Source organism: Falco biarmicus, chromosome 5 (assembly GCF_023638135.1).
Source record: "Falco biarmicus isolate bFalBia1 chromosome 5, bFalBia1.pri, whole genome shotgun sequence".
In the NCBI taxonomy this organism is placed as follows: domain Eukaryota; kingdom Metazoa; phylum Chordata; class Aves; order Falconiformes; family Falconidae; genus Falco; species Falco biarmicus.
The window spans coordinates 82,194,017-82,207,628 of NC_079292.1; the positions used below are offsets into that span (position 1 = coordinate 82,194,017).

The following is a 13,612-nucleotide window of genomic DNA, read 5'->3' on the forward strand; positions in this document are numbered from 1 at the left end:
CAGTGAAGAAACTGTCTGCCATAGTAGAGGATAGAACTGGCCAGATGAAATGTTGACAATAACAACAAAGCCCAAATTAGGTACCAGAACCTAAGTAGGTCACCTGAAAGGTGATTGTCTGATGCGAAATTGGGTAAAAGAGGTGTTTTCAGGAGTGGGAGAAATGCTGTGAAGATACAGGAACCATTCCCTCTGAGTGGCCATCTGGGGAGTGAGAACTATGCTCTCAGTTATTGTGCAGTCTTGCAAGCCCTCCTCAATTTTCTCTTGTTGCTGGATGCACATATAAGGAAGACTCCTAAAGGAATGTTTTTCCATCTGTGTCTAAGCAGATGTTTAAAAACAGCTGGGCAACCAAGGAGTTTCTGAAGCCCTGGTGCTTTTGCAAAACAAATATCTTTGTTCTTTAAACAAATAAAATGTATTTGTTTGGTAACTTCATATATCTTACTATGGCACTGCATGAATTGAAAAGCCTGCAGTAATGCAAACCTCTGACAGTATCTCATCCTTTAGTCATCTTCGTCATTGCCATGGATCCCTTAAATCCTTTGGTCAGGTTTGAGAGTTTGCTATTCAACTTCCATGGCCTGAAATTTCCTTTCTCTATTTAGTGACGACTGTCCTTGATGATTCTTCCTCCTGTACTGTTGAGATATCATTTCTAAGCGGAACCTTGTCATGGAGATAGGGGTCCATGGAGGACCAGAGAGCTCATCTCCAGAACGATCCATACAAGTTTACTTTGCTGTTTTTTCTTGTCCATATTAAAATTATGTTTTAAATTTTAAATGTAAATTTTAAATGTAAAATTATAAAAAATAGATTACTGCCAAGTGGTGCTGTTTTGTTTTCTCTCTTTATTGGGGATATTACTTTCTACCATAGTAACTGCTTCAGCAATGGGCAAGTTAGGAAAAAGTTCTGATCTTTGTGTTCATGAACTACTTCTGCCATAGTAAGAGTGGAGCAGATTGTTCAACATGAATCAGATTGTTGTCTACATGTTTGGTAGGTAAGTCAAAGGAAAAAAGAAAAAAATTGGCAGAAAAGTTAGACCTGTTTTCTCAACACAATGAAAACTACAAAAGGAAAGGAAATAATATTTTATGACATTTGAAGTGTTGTCATTTAAAGTATTTTATATTTAGACTTTTTTTCTTTAGACTGGTATTTGAATGAAAAGTATGAGCATGAAGCAAAAATTCATTGCTTAACTACACTTCATTTTAAAGTAAATGAAACATCTATTTAAAACGTAAAAAATGGATGTTTTACTAGATCAAATATTTTGTTATCATTTTCTCACAAAACATACTTGTGAATTTCATCTGGTATCTCCAAAAGTTTCTCCAAATCATTATTTTTTAGTATGTTTACTAGTTCTCCATTAAAACAAAATGTGCCCTGTTTTCATCTCCAACCTTTAATACAGCTCTGATTCTTGTTCTGATTCTTCTGCAATAGTGCTTTTTCATGAGACGCCCTTCCTCTGTATACAGGAATTCAATAAACTATTGCTAGGTCATTAAAATGAACTGTTAAATTTCCTTAAACCTGTGTTGTGAATCCGGGCCCGTAGGCTCATTGAAATAATTGCAATAGTCTAATCTTTCACATTTAGGTAGTCTCTTTCATCTGAGGATCTCAAGATGTTTTACCTAAAATAATGAATGTACATTGGAATTCTTGCCAAAGGCAAAAATGAAAGAAGAAAATGCATCCTCTCCCCCTTTCATGCTATGGCTATGAAAATTTGCTATTTTTTATTGTTATTTTATTGATTTTTTTTTCATTGTGGGGTAGGTCTTTATTGAAGCCAGGATACCACAGCCTTGTGAAATTAAAATTCTTCTTGTGGGAACTTGACCTTAAGTATCAGGGCTGACTTTCCTCATCTCGTGGGTCAAAGCCAGCCCATGAAGGATGCCAGGATACCAATTGATTTCTGGGACAGAAATGTAAAGTGAAGCCCTAATGTCCCTGTTTAGGTCAGTCTTAAAAGAAAAAATAACAAGGGAAACATTTTTTTTTAATTTTTTTTTTTTTTTTTTTTAATTCATGGCAACAATTGAGCAAACACAACTGGAGAGTAAGGTGCCACTTCAGCTGTGCAGAGGTGAAGCTTTTTCAGCCAGTAAAACCCATTTACTGGACTGCACATGCATGTACGCCCTTCAGTCCAAGCCATCTGAACCTATTGCCAGATAAAAGACTTTGCTTAATACCTGCATTTGAATCCAAACTGCCTGAGTTTTGCCAGTACTGCATGAAAAATGTGTGATGTTTTAATTAGAGAGGACATACACATCTTCAAGTATTGTTCCAGTTCAGTTTTCCATCCATTTTCTTCATTACGTCCCTGTCAGAGAGTTTTGAATTCTCACATTTTAATTCGACTATCCTTGTATTATTGTGGAAATAAGAAATCACACAATGACAATTCATGGAACAAACCCAACATATCAGTCAAGGCTTCTGTTTAAATGCTGGTATCAAACTTGAACTAATCTATCTGTACATCTCTTTGCAGATTATGCTGACATTTTCAGCAGTGTTTGGTGTGATTGTGTACCGAATCACTACAGCAGCAGCTTTGTCATTCAGCACAAATGAGATAACCAAGTCAAACGTTCGAGTGACTGTGACTGCAACTGCTGTCATCATTAACCTCATTGTGATACTTGTGCTTGATGAAATTTACGGAGCTGTTGCCAAATGGCTGACAGAAATTGGTAAAAGTATCTCACCACATTCCTCATTAGTACATTACATGTATTGACATGAGAGTATGCAAGGGGGTTCTAAGAGGAAGATTTCCCACTGCAGAGTGCCAGTGAAAATATTCAGGCCTATGGGGTAAGATGCTCAGACATGCCTCTGTGAACGAGGGGTCTAAGCCGCAACATGCAGTGTGCCACTAATAGGACTAATTAGCCTGGACATAATGCCATGTTAAGGCAGCTGTGCTATTTCCAGGATCTCAGCTGGTATTTCTGCATTGCACTGGATCTATGCCAAGATCCACCCAGATCCACTTATCTAGAGCTGGTTGAGAATTTTTGACCTGGTGTGTATTTTGATATGTATCTTTACCTCCAGGAGCTTGGTTTGCTGAAAATCATTGGGTTGTTTCAAAGATGTTGCTGGCTCTGGCAAAGCTACCCTGGCAATTGCTTACCACATTATTTTGCTAATTTGATTTTCACTAGGTCCTTACAAATCAAAGGGTTTTTTTGCCATTCTGGGGACATATCTGGGCTGCACTTTTTTTTAATAATAATATCTACTTCAGTTAGAGTTTGGATTGTTCTTTTTAATGTCATTCTGTTGTTACAAGCCTGGCAATGTATTTAAGTCTTTTAAAGGTGAGACTTTCCTTTGATTATTAACATGGATTTAGGCTGGGGTTTTGTTTTTTAATATAAATTAGGCCAAACATGTTTACTGGCAGGGCCCTAACATGACCTCCTTATAGCTTTCATTAAGTCTTGTTTCCCACATTTTTATACATCACCTCTAATTCTAGATGCTTCGAAGTCTAGGAACATAAAGTCAATTATTCAAAACACTGAAAATAACTCAGCAATCACAGGTACCTTTAACTGTAGCAACTGAAACCTGCCAATTTTGGGCATCTAAATTTAGGCATCCAAGTTAGAAACTTTTTGACACTTGGAGCATGACTCAGTCATTTGAAATTGGAATTCCCTGTAAACCCTACAGTGATGTGAAGCTGGCTGGAACTAGCAGACTTCGGATTAATATCTTAGGAACTTTTAATAGTTGTGTTTCCTGCTCTCACTTTCTCAGGACACTTTTAAAGTCACAAGTGAAAACATCTCTTTTAGTCTTATTTTTTTGAAGAACATAAACTGAAGTTTTGTAGCTGTCATAATAGACGTCTAATCCTGCTGTTTTGAAATATGGTCCTGTAGCTTTACCAGCAAGGACAGCTGATAACTTAGATTAAATTTGCAATATATTTGAAAGAAATGAAGACAGAGCAATTCATTTTCACAAAAGGCCACCATGTGGGGTTAATTTGTTTGTTCGTTTTTGCTTTGGGCAGAATGTAGCAGGGTTATACAAATTAACTCTGTTCTAGTGGCATAAAAAATCTCAGGCTTACTGTCCTGGCCAAAACTGTACCCAGATTTTCAGCTTTCATGTAACTAACAAGCTGCTAACTGTGTGTGACCTGGTGAATTCTGTCCCCTGCACCTTCCCAGGTAAGGAAAGGCACAACTGTTAAGGCATGATAGTACTTTGTGGAAAGAGTAGGAAGAGATGAAGGTGAGGTTTCTCCTCCGTGGCAGTTTCTAGGCAAGAGCTGGGGAACACAAGCCACTGCCATTGCCTCTCTGGGGAAAGCACAGAAGGAAAATCTCTCCCTTTGAAAAGTGCTCCACTCTGAACCGTCAAAGAAACAAGGATTTCTTACTTGCTGATTATTGTCCCCCTGCCACTTTGCATTTAATTCTAATCCAGCTATCTTTATTTAGGCAGCATTCCTAATTAGCCATCAGATGTTTTGTTTAAGAAGGATCCAGTCTGAATAACCTCTAGTGCTACAAATTACATAAGTTAGAAAGTTCATTCAGGCAGCTTTCTCCAGTGCTAGGCTCAGATGCCAAATGTAATCAAAATGTTTTTAAAAATTACAATTCATTCACGCTGATAAATGCTCTTTACCTTGTGAACTTTCATTTTGCTGAGCAGAGCAAAACAATTCTCTTTCCACACTGCAGTTAATCGACAAGCTGAGAAACACACTTTTGGGGCTGGAGGCACAGCTCATGGCACTATAGGTTGCTATTGCAACCTATATTCTATTGCAGACACTTCAATCTTTGTACAAGTGAAAAAATGCATCTGTAAGCACAAGAATAGAACCAGCAATTGCATTTGTCACAGGAACAAAGTAATGGATCTGCCTCAATATCTGCTGAATCAGTGCTTGGGGGGTGGGGGAAAGTAATAGTTTTGCTGTAATCAATACAGAGAGATTGTACAAGATGCACCAAGACTCCATGTGCTTCTAGTGGACCCAGCAAAGCGGGGTGCTGATGCCACATGGTCACAGATCCAACCAGCAAAAGTGCAGGTTATATCCTGGTGTTGTCAGGTTGAACAGGTCATCTTCAGTGATCAGGTGGTGTCAGGCTTGGCTTACGACTCATTTACTCACTTGTAACTTCATTCAGGTCAAGGAAGAATCAGTCAAATGGGGACAAAATCAAAATGACTTGTGTTTGTGCCTTATAAAGGCAGCAACTCCTTCAGTGAGCTACGTCCCGTGCACCGATGTCTCAGCTCGTTCTCTACCTGGAAAGTTTCAGCTGCCCAGTTTTGGTGTAACATACTGCACAACCAGCCATATGCTATGAGTGTATCATTTGGGGGGGGGGGGGAGGGGGGGGGGAGGGGGAAGTTTTCTCTCTTACTAATGCATCTATTCTGGCTGGATGCATTTCTCATGCAGCAGACTCCACTAGCTAAAGGACGAATTCTATGCATGCCTCTGTCGGTATGGTATAGTGTATCTGAGTGCGGGGAGGGAGTGAAGTGCTGGGTGAGTCTCTGGAACCATATATGGTGTGCAAATTCTCATCCAGGGGCTGAGATCATCTTTGGAGGGGTTCTCCGTAAGGCAAAGGCTAGGGGTTTGCTCCCTCAAATTAAAAGCTGCACCTCTGTTATTCAATATTCCTGCTGCTGTGATCTGTTATCCTGAGTATTTATCCAGCATATGGAATCACCTGCAAATTTTTGAAATAATTTGAAGGTTTAAGCTTTTTTATACGTATAGGTGAATGATGACTTAAGGCTCAACAGATTGTGTGTTGATCTTTTATGAAAATATTGTTGAAAGTACCACAAATAGAGCTGGGCAGTGGGGACTCAGAGTTTTGTTATTCCTTTAGTGCTCAAATCACATGATGCTTTATTTCTAAGAAAAAAAAAACCTAAAGGAACCAAAACACCCAGACTGTGTTCCAAAACAAAGCTGTACAAGTACAGCAATATTTTTAATCAAGTCCTTAAAGCCAGAGCTCTGGATCTACCTTATTATTTCACACATCTCAGCTACATGCTATTCAGTCAAGAATAGACCACAGTAAAATTATCTGCTCTCACACTAGTTAACAGCTCAGGATGAGCATGGCAACACAAGGGTTTAACCCATACAGAATTTTTAAAAGAAGATCCTACTGTCAGTTTGAAAAGCCTTGGTCTTGCACCAATGTGTTCTGCTGCTAGAAAATTTCCATGGGAATTGGACATAAATCTGGGAATAGAGTAATGAATACTGGAAATGTTTAAGACACATTTTTACAAGTTATCTAGAACAGTCTAGTAATGTAAGATATATAAAATGAATGGAGAAGCGTTAGCAAAAATGTGCATTTATTTTGCATGGCAATTAACAATTCACTTAATGCCTTATTCAGAACGGTACTTAGTCTTGTGTTTAGCTTTAAGCACATTAACAGTCCCATTAGAAAAAAAAAAAAGGGTTGTGCACACAAAGTTAAGAAAGCTTTTAAGGTTGGGGTTTTTTTGGTGGATGAAAGTCTTTGTACTTTGCTTTCATCATTCATACATTGAGAATATGAATGTTTTTTTATTTCAGCTGTGTAACTGATACACTTATGTATGTGAATAAACATATGCTTATATACATTAAAGCCATTTATACTACTGTATCTTTATGCAATTGAATATCAAGATCCAATTTTTTTTTCTTCAAACTCCAGATAGCTAGATGGAGAACCACGTAAATATGTAACAATTATTTATCCTATTATTAAAAATAACAAATATTATGTTAATAAAATATATTTGATAATATTATATATTGAATCATATAATAGATATCAGAGTAAATGGCAGTGGACGACTGTGCTAAGGTTTCACAGATGTGGCCTGAAGCACAGGAAGGTGATGTGGTCTGCCCAGGTCTCTCAGCAAGGCAATGGAAGAGACTGGAAAAGTGGGGCATTGTCAGGTCCAGGCCAGGTGTCAGGATCTGTTGGGGTTTTTGCCTCCAGGGTATTGGATAGACAGCCAAAAGCAACTTGGGATAAGCTGTCAGAGGCCTGTCACAGAATCAGGTTAATTTCGTTGTCATTATTAGTGTTTCTATCAAAGAATATTCCGTTTCCATCTGGAAATTCAGAAAGACGCTCTGGAAATCAGGAGTTGGTGACAGACCTGGTGTGCATTGATGCAAATGAAAAGTACAAAAGAAAAACCAGTATGAGCTCAAAGTTTGCAGTTTGGTTTTGTATTTGGGGATATCAGGAATGTTTACGTATTTACTAACTGATGTTTCTGGTTTGCTTTTTGCTTTTTCCTCCCTCCCTGCTCAGAGGTACCAAAAACAGAGAAAACCTTTGAGGAGAGATTGGTTTTGAAGGCATTCCTGCTGAAGTTCGTGAATTCTTATGCACCAATTTTTTATGTTGCGTTTTTTAAAGGAAGGTAGGATAATTGTCCTTTAGATATAGATATGCATGTATATATATATTTATGTGTGTATCTATATTAGTGGATCTGTTTTTTAAAAATGGGCACAAAGGGCTACCAAACTAAGTTCTGGCACTGGCCACTTTCACCAGCAATTAAAAAATAACATAAAGAGGGTTGTTTGTATAAAGCTTGCTTTCATATGGCAGGGCATGAAGTTGAGTACTTTCCTGTCTCTCTTCTACGTAGAGCATTGTTCTGAAATGCAACCATTTTTGTTTGTGTTCTAAAATAAGAATAATCTACACCTCAGAAAATAACTCTCTTTAGTTAAAAAAAGGTGTTGCATTTTTGAGTGAATAGTGGTGCTTACAGGTCTTAATTTTCCACATTTTACTTAAAGCATCATTTAGCAAGGAAAGTTTTTCTGGTTTCATTTAAAATTACAGAACTACTTTCTCTATTACTTTCTCAACATTTTGCACTATTTGCCCGTATCAAGTTAAATTAAGAAATAGTTATAGTCAACTAGAAGTTGCATGTTTTGGCAAATGAACTGATTGACGAAAAAGCTAATTCAGCTGTACTGCTGAATAAGTGTGACTTCCTATGGATTCAGGATCATTGTCTTTTGGGACCCAGTTACCCACAGTATAACTCATGCTTTTGAATGGGAAGCTTAAAATGATTGTTTGCTAAAACTTTGGAAAAAATGTTTAAAACATCCTCTGGATTCTATTTCATACCATTTTTCTGCTCCTTTTGGGGGCTGTAAAGTTTATTAATCTGTACTCTTCACTAATCCTATTCAGCATCATTGGTTTAAGAATTAATGATAAATTTTACCAGCAGTTGTAAATATTGTAAGACATCGATGAAAAATATCACAATTCCTTTATTTTTTAACCATATTTTTGCATTTCATGGTTATAGTAAAGTCACCTCTCCTTTTCTTCCCTTGTAGTCAGGAGAACCTTTACTGTGCGAATTACTGTATAGATATGTAAATATTTCCATTCAGGGCTTTACTCAGATGCAAGAGCATGTGAGTTAGGATACATGTTCCCAGTTTTGTTTGTGATCATTGGTCAAAGGAGGGAGATTATTATATTTTTTTATCACAGAGAAATACTTTATTAAAATTATTTTGTAAAGGTGTAGTAGAAAAATATTTGTAGAGGTCTACTGCTTTGAAATAATTTGAAATAATCAAAGTTGAATAGCTCTCCAGTCTTAAAATTCATGATGAGGTAGCTAGTTCTGAAATACTTTAGCTGATATGAATGAACTACGTAATGTTTTTGAAGTTAACTTTTTTCCTATTTTTGTATCATTTCATATATTGTTGTTGCTTTCAGATTCGTTGGCCGTCCTGGTCATTATGTATATGTATTTGATGGTTATCGAATGGAAGAGGTAAGTGCATATGAAATTCAAATGAAAAAAACCTTAACAAAAAGAGATACATGTACAGGCATTTCAGTGGAATATAGACAATACAGGAAAAATAGAAAACATGTTAAGCCAAGATGTTAAATCTTTGACATAAATAGTCAAAACCCAAGTTTTCCATCTGAGGCACTTGTATTTTCTTTCTTTCTGCAGTTTTGAGCACTTCATGGTCTTTCTTAGGTGAAGCTTCACCATTTCTATGCTTTACTGGACACTAAGGCACAAACATTCCTTAATATGACTTATGCCTTTGGGGAACCTATAGCAGAGCCAGAACTGATTCTGGCTTATCATTCTGTAGATCACTGGAAGCCTAACAATTTTAATAGATCAGAAAGTTATAGCCATTTTGTGCTAAACCTGTAAACATTTAATTTTTTTCCAAAATTCCTTTTAACTGCTGCGGGTATTCCCTTGAAAATCGATAGATGTACTCAGGGTTTTACAATAAAGCTTGCACATAAGTCTTTACAAGATTGAAGACTTTCTTCCCCCTTGGGAGACATCAGGTTGGTGATACTGCATTATGTTTATTACATTGATTATATAGTAAATATTTTAAAAGGAAATATAGTAGCCCCAGGGCACAGTAAGTTATTTCAGAGCTCTGCATATTTTCCATAATGCAGTTTTATGAGTGGAGATGAAATACCTTGTTAAGCATAGAATTGCAATGATCGATGAGCTCTGTGCTGCACAAATTGGTGGCAGGGGCGATGAGCACGTATAGACATCATTAGCTCTCCCAGGTGGGTGCTTTTAAATTAATTCTCTTAATCCCTTCACACTCTATGGTTTTGTTTAATTACAGTGTGCTCCAGGAGGCTGTTTGATGGAACTCTGTATTCAGCTGAGCATCATTATGCTTGGAAAACAACTGATTCAAAACAATCTGTTTGAAATTGGAATCCCGTATGTATCCTAGCCTTCTTCATTACCACGGTTACTCCTGTGACACAGTAAATTAAAGACTTGATCCTTATTCAGCCAAATGCCATTTTTGCCGCTGCCTTCAGTGGGTTCTAATTGAATGTGATGATAAATCACATTTTCAGTTGTGCTGAAATGATCTGGCTGTATTTTATGTTGAATAATTGGCTATATCTGCAGTAAATGGCTTGGAGAAAGTGATTGAATATATTAAATAATTGATCTAAATTAATTTTAGAAACCTGGGAAAACAGGCAAGGTATGATAGATCTCTTGGGAAGTTTTACAGAAGCTTTCAGGGTAGCAGTATTGAATACAAATTAGTATAAAGTGGAGGAGAGATGGTGTGAAGAAAAGCAATAGCTCATAAAAGCCGTTAAAATGTATTGCTTGATCTATGACTATTTTACGGGCTTACGGATGAACGACACACATTTCTAAGGCACATGTATGCCAGTATGTTACCGTATGACGCAGGAGCTAGAATTATGGGAGAGATGCTGACGTGCTGCATCAGTGACTGCCTGCCACAAGGATGCTTGTGTCCTCTGCTCCAAATACAGCCAGAAGTCTCTCTTGTCTGCCTCCAATGTCAAGGGGATCTTCAGGCACTGAGAATCCACTGATAGTGTCCTGCTTCTGCCTCCTGGGAGGTTTGCTCTTATTTCTGTTAACTGAATCATCCTTGCTGGTGGCACTGGTCTGTGAAATGTGTTAGATGAAGAGTCTGGCTTAGATAAAAGTCTCAACGCCACTGAAGTTAGAATCTTTCAACACTGGTGTCAGTAGCTTTGAGATCACATCCCCAAGGAAGGCCTTGAAGATGCTAACTAGAAACACCAATATGAGTGATGCTTAAAAGATTATGAAATATTTTTTTAAATGAGCTCTTTTCCTCCTTTTTCTTAGCAAGAACATTTTTTTAAAAAAGTAATTTATATAAACAGAAAGAAAAAAAAATTCCAAACAAATCAAATGTGGGTTATGGAGAGTTTCATTATTCTTGTGTCAAAGTTCAATAGGGAGGCCTGTTTTCTGTCTACTTCTTATTGAGTTTACAGTTTATTTTGAGGAAAGTGTGGTAAATCATTCCCAAAATATCTGACACATTGAAGACTTAAAGCTTTCTCAGTGTAAACCTGGTCTGATTTTTTTTCCCTGTCTTCCAAAAACTTATTGCTACTGGACTTTCTTAATGGGAGTTTTATGATGTTAGAAATAGAGCATTTATTATTTTTGACTCATGAAAGCAGAGGCTGATCCAGTCCAAACAGAAAATCGCTGTCAAATTATTTCTCAGTTCCCGCACTACAACTCTTGGTGCAAGAATGTGACAGTTTCATCCCATTTTTCTCCCTCATTTCTGCTCCCCCAGCCTTCTGCCAACAACCCAATGGCAGCCTCCATTTTGAAAACTGAATAACTGTTTAAAAACAAACAAACTTTAATCCTCTCCTTCCTTTCATCTTCTCCTTCCCAGAGAAATACCTCATTTCAGTCACAATGCTATCTTGTCACCTTGAAATAAGCACATCTGGTTTCCCTTCGCTTGTCTGCATTCTCAAGAAAATTACGTGTATATCTGTAAGGGCTCGGCCCTTCTGACTGGACCTGTTTGTACCAGAAGCACAGTGTTTTGCTGAACACTTAATTAAATAAGAGTTAGCTTTCTATTTCTGCATAGACCACTCCACTGGTTTGGAGTTAGCGATACTCTATTCTACCTCACCTGCCCCAGGACGCGGGCGCACGGGCACACTGTGAGTGTGAGTCTTCAGAGGGCTGTGCACAGGTCTGCTGCACACAGATAAAGCCAGACCAAAAGGGACTTGAGACACTCATGTGTTGTACAAGTAGTGGTTCTGGCATACCTGTGTCTCACACTTAGTGTACTGGGTCTATACATGCTGTTGTTAGATGTGACAGATGTATAGATGAATATATCCCTGCTCCCTGCCCTCCCGCCTTCTTCTCTGGCTTCCTACTGTATCCTGTTCTTGCCGTTCTGCTACCTGTATTCCTTGGTAATCTCTAACAATCAGCTCACCTCCTCTGTTAGATCGTCCTTTTTCTACCAATAGGTTTTTTATTTTCCTTCCCAGGAGATCTCTGTCTTCATCGAGCCCTTGTTCTGTTTTGTGGTGTCTGCTTTTGTACAGGCTACACACCGTGGTGAACAGTCCTCCTCTGGCAGAAAGGCAGATCGACTTTTTCTATCCCCAGTTTCAGCAGCAGCATTCCCCCGCCCGCCCCCCACCCCCCACCCCCCTTGCTTTGTGCCTATTCGGAGGGAATGACAGAGTGAATTACACAGCTTGTTCCACTGGCTCCCTGTAATTTCCCATGAGGGTGGAGTACAAGTGGTGCAATGAACCTTACCCATATGGAAAGGCAGAAGGGACTATCATAAATGGTGATTTGCTCTTCAGAATCTGGAACTGTCCTTTACATGTCTGTAACGTGGAAGTATCTCTCTGCTAAGTTATATGATGACCAGATCCAGAGTTTTCTTCCTTATTGAAATCTCAGGATTTCAGGATTATTTTCAGAAAACCTTTTGATCTCATTCACCATAAACCCCAAGGCATTTTAATTGCTTTGCAGAAGATCACAAAGCTTGCTCTCATTTGCTGTCTCTTTCCCTTAAAAAAATGCTACTAAGAAGGTGGTAGACTGACTTTATAGACAACATCCATCCATTATGTTTCTAGCGCCCCAAATTTTGCCACAATTGGGAACCATCATTCCATTTCTTCATTCTGGCTTACCCGCGGTCAGTGCTGGCTGAGGAATTATGGACTTAAACTTCAGATGGCAGCCTTGTGTCTGCTGCACAGCTACAACAGATGTGACTTGCTGGTTTTCTAAACCTTTCTGCGATTTCTTTTTCAGTTTCTGCACCCACAAATATCAGAACACTAGGTAAGTGCAACAATACTTGAATTATGGAAAACTAAGCGTACTTCAATTGAAACGTGTGTTCTGTGAGACTGGAATTCACAAGTTTAACAGATGTAAATCTGCCACAGTTCACTCAGATGTGTCACATACCATAATTCTTTTACTGTTGCCACAGGAATTGACCCTAAAAGGCTGCAGGGCTTGAGAGCCTTAACTTAGAGTTCCTTTCAGACTCCTTTTCTTCAGTTCTGTTTTTCTGAACTTATTGAAAAAAAACTGTGTGGTTATTTTATTACTCTCTGTCTTTGACCTTGGTGACAAACCCTTAGGGTGAAATCCTGGCCCTATTGAAGTCAATGGCAAAACTTCCACTGACTTTAGTGGAGCCATGATTTTGGCTTTTTTATTCAACATCAGTTTCCACCACTTACTTCAAAATACACTTAACTGTGCTGGATGAGAATACTAAGAGTTAGTAAAATCAATTTAAACACATTCTTTCATAGCTATTATCTTTTATGTAGCTTGTCAGCTTTAATACATTATTCTTAATGTTGGGGGGGATGTGCCTTTTCTTTTTTTCTTTCCTGTTTCTGTTTATTGTTTTCTTTTATTTGAGAAATCAATAAATCTCAAACACAACTGAAACGTCCATAGAATTCAGAGGTCTGAATGTGCCAAGGAAATGTGGCTACACCATAAATTTGTGGAACAGAATGAGAGATTAAAGTCCTTCTGTTCTTCCCCTGCCTCCTTCTTGTACCCCCTACCTGTGAAGATGAGAAGGTCTCTCCTCATGTGGGCAGACTGTAGGAATATGACTGAAGAAAAGCCTGGACCTTCAGTGCTCCTTCCC

The 13,612-nt window shown here is 38.1% G+C and overlaps 1 protein-coding gene across 2 annotated transcripts in view; it reads left to right on the forward strand.

The window, feature by feature from the left end:
* Positions 1–13,612, forward strand: part of ANO2 (anoctamin 2) — a 191,750-nt gene that overhangs the window by 148,070 nt on the left and 30,068 nt on the right. For both annotated transcript variants that reach the window (XM_056342011.1, XM_056342012.1), the window contains 4 exons: positions 2,534–2,735; positions 7,377–7,488; positions 8,832–8,889; positions 9,737–9,837. In XM_056342011.1, coding sequence (XP_056197986.1) covers positions 2,534–2,735; positions 7,377–7,488; positions 8,832–8,889; positions 9,737–9,837 — 473 coding nt within the window. The remainder of the gene's footprint in view (positions 1–2,533; positions 2,736–7,376; positions 7,489–8,831; positions 8,890–9,736; positions 9,838–13,612) is intronic.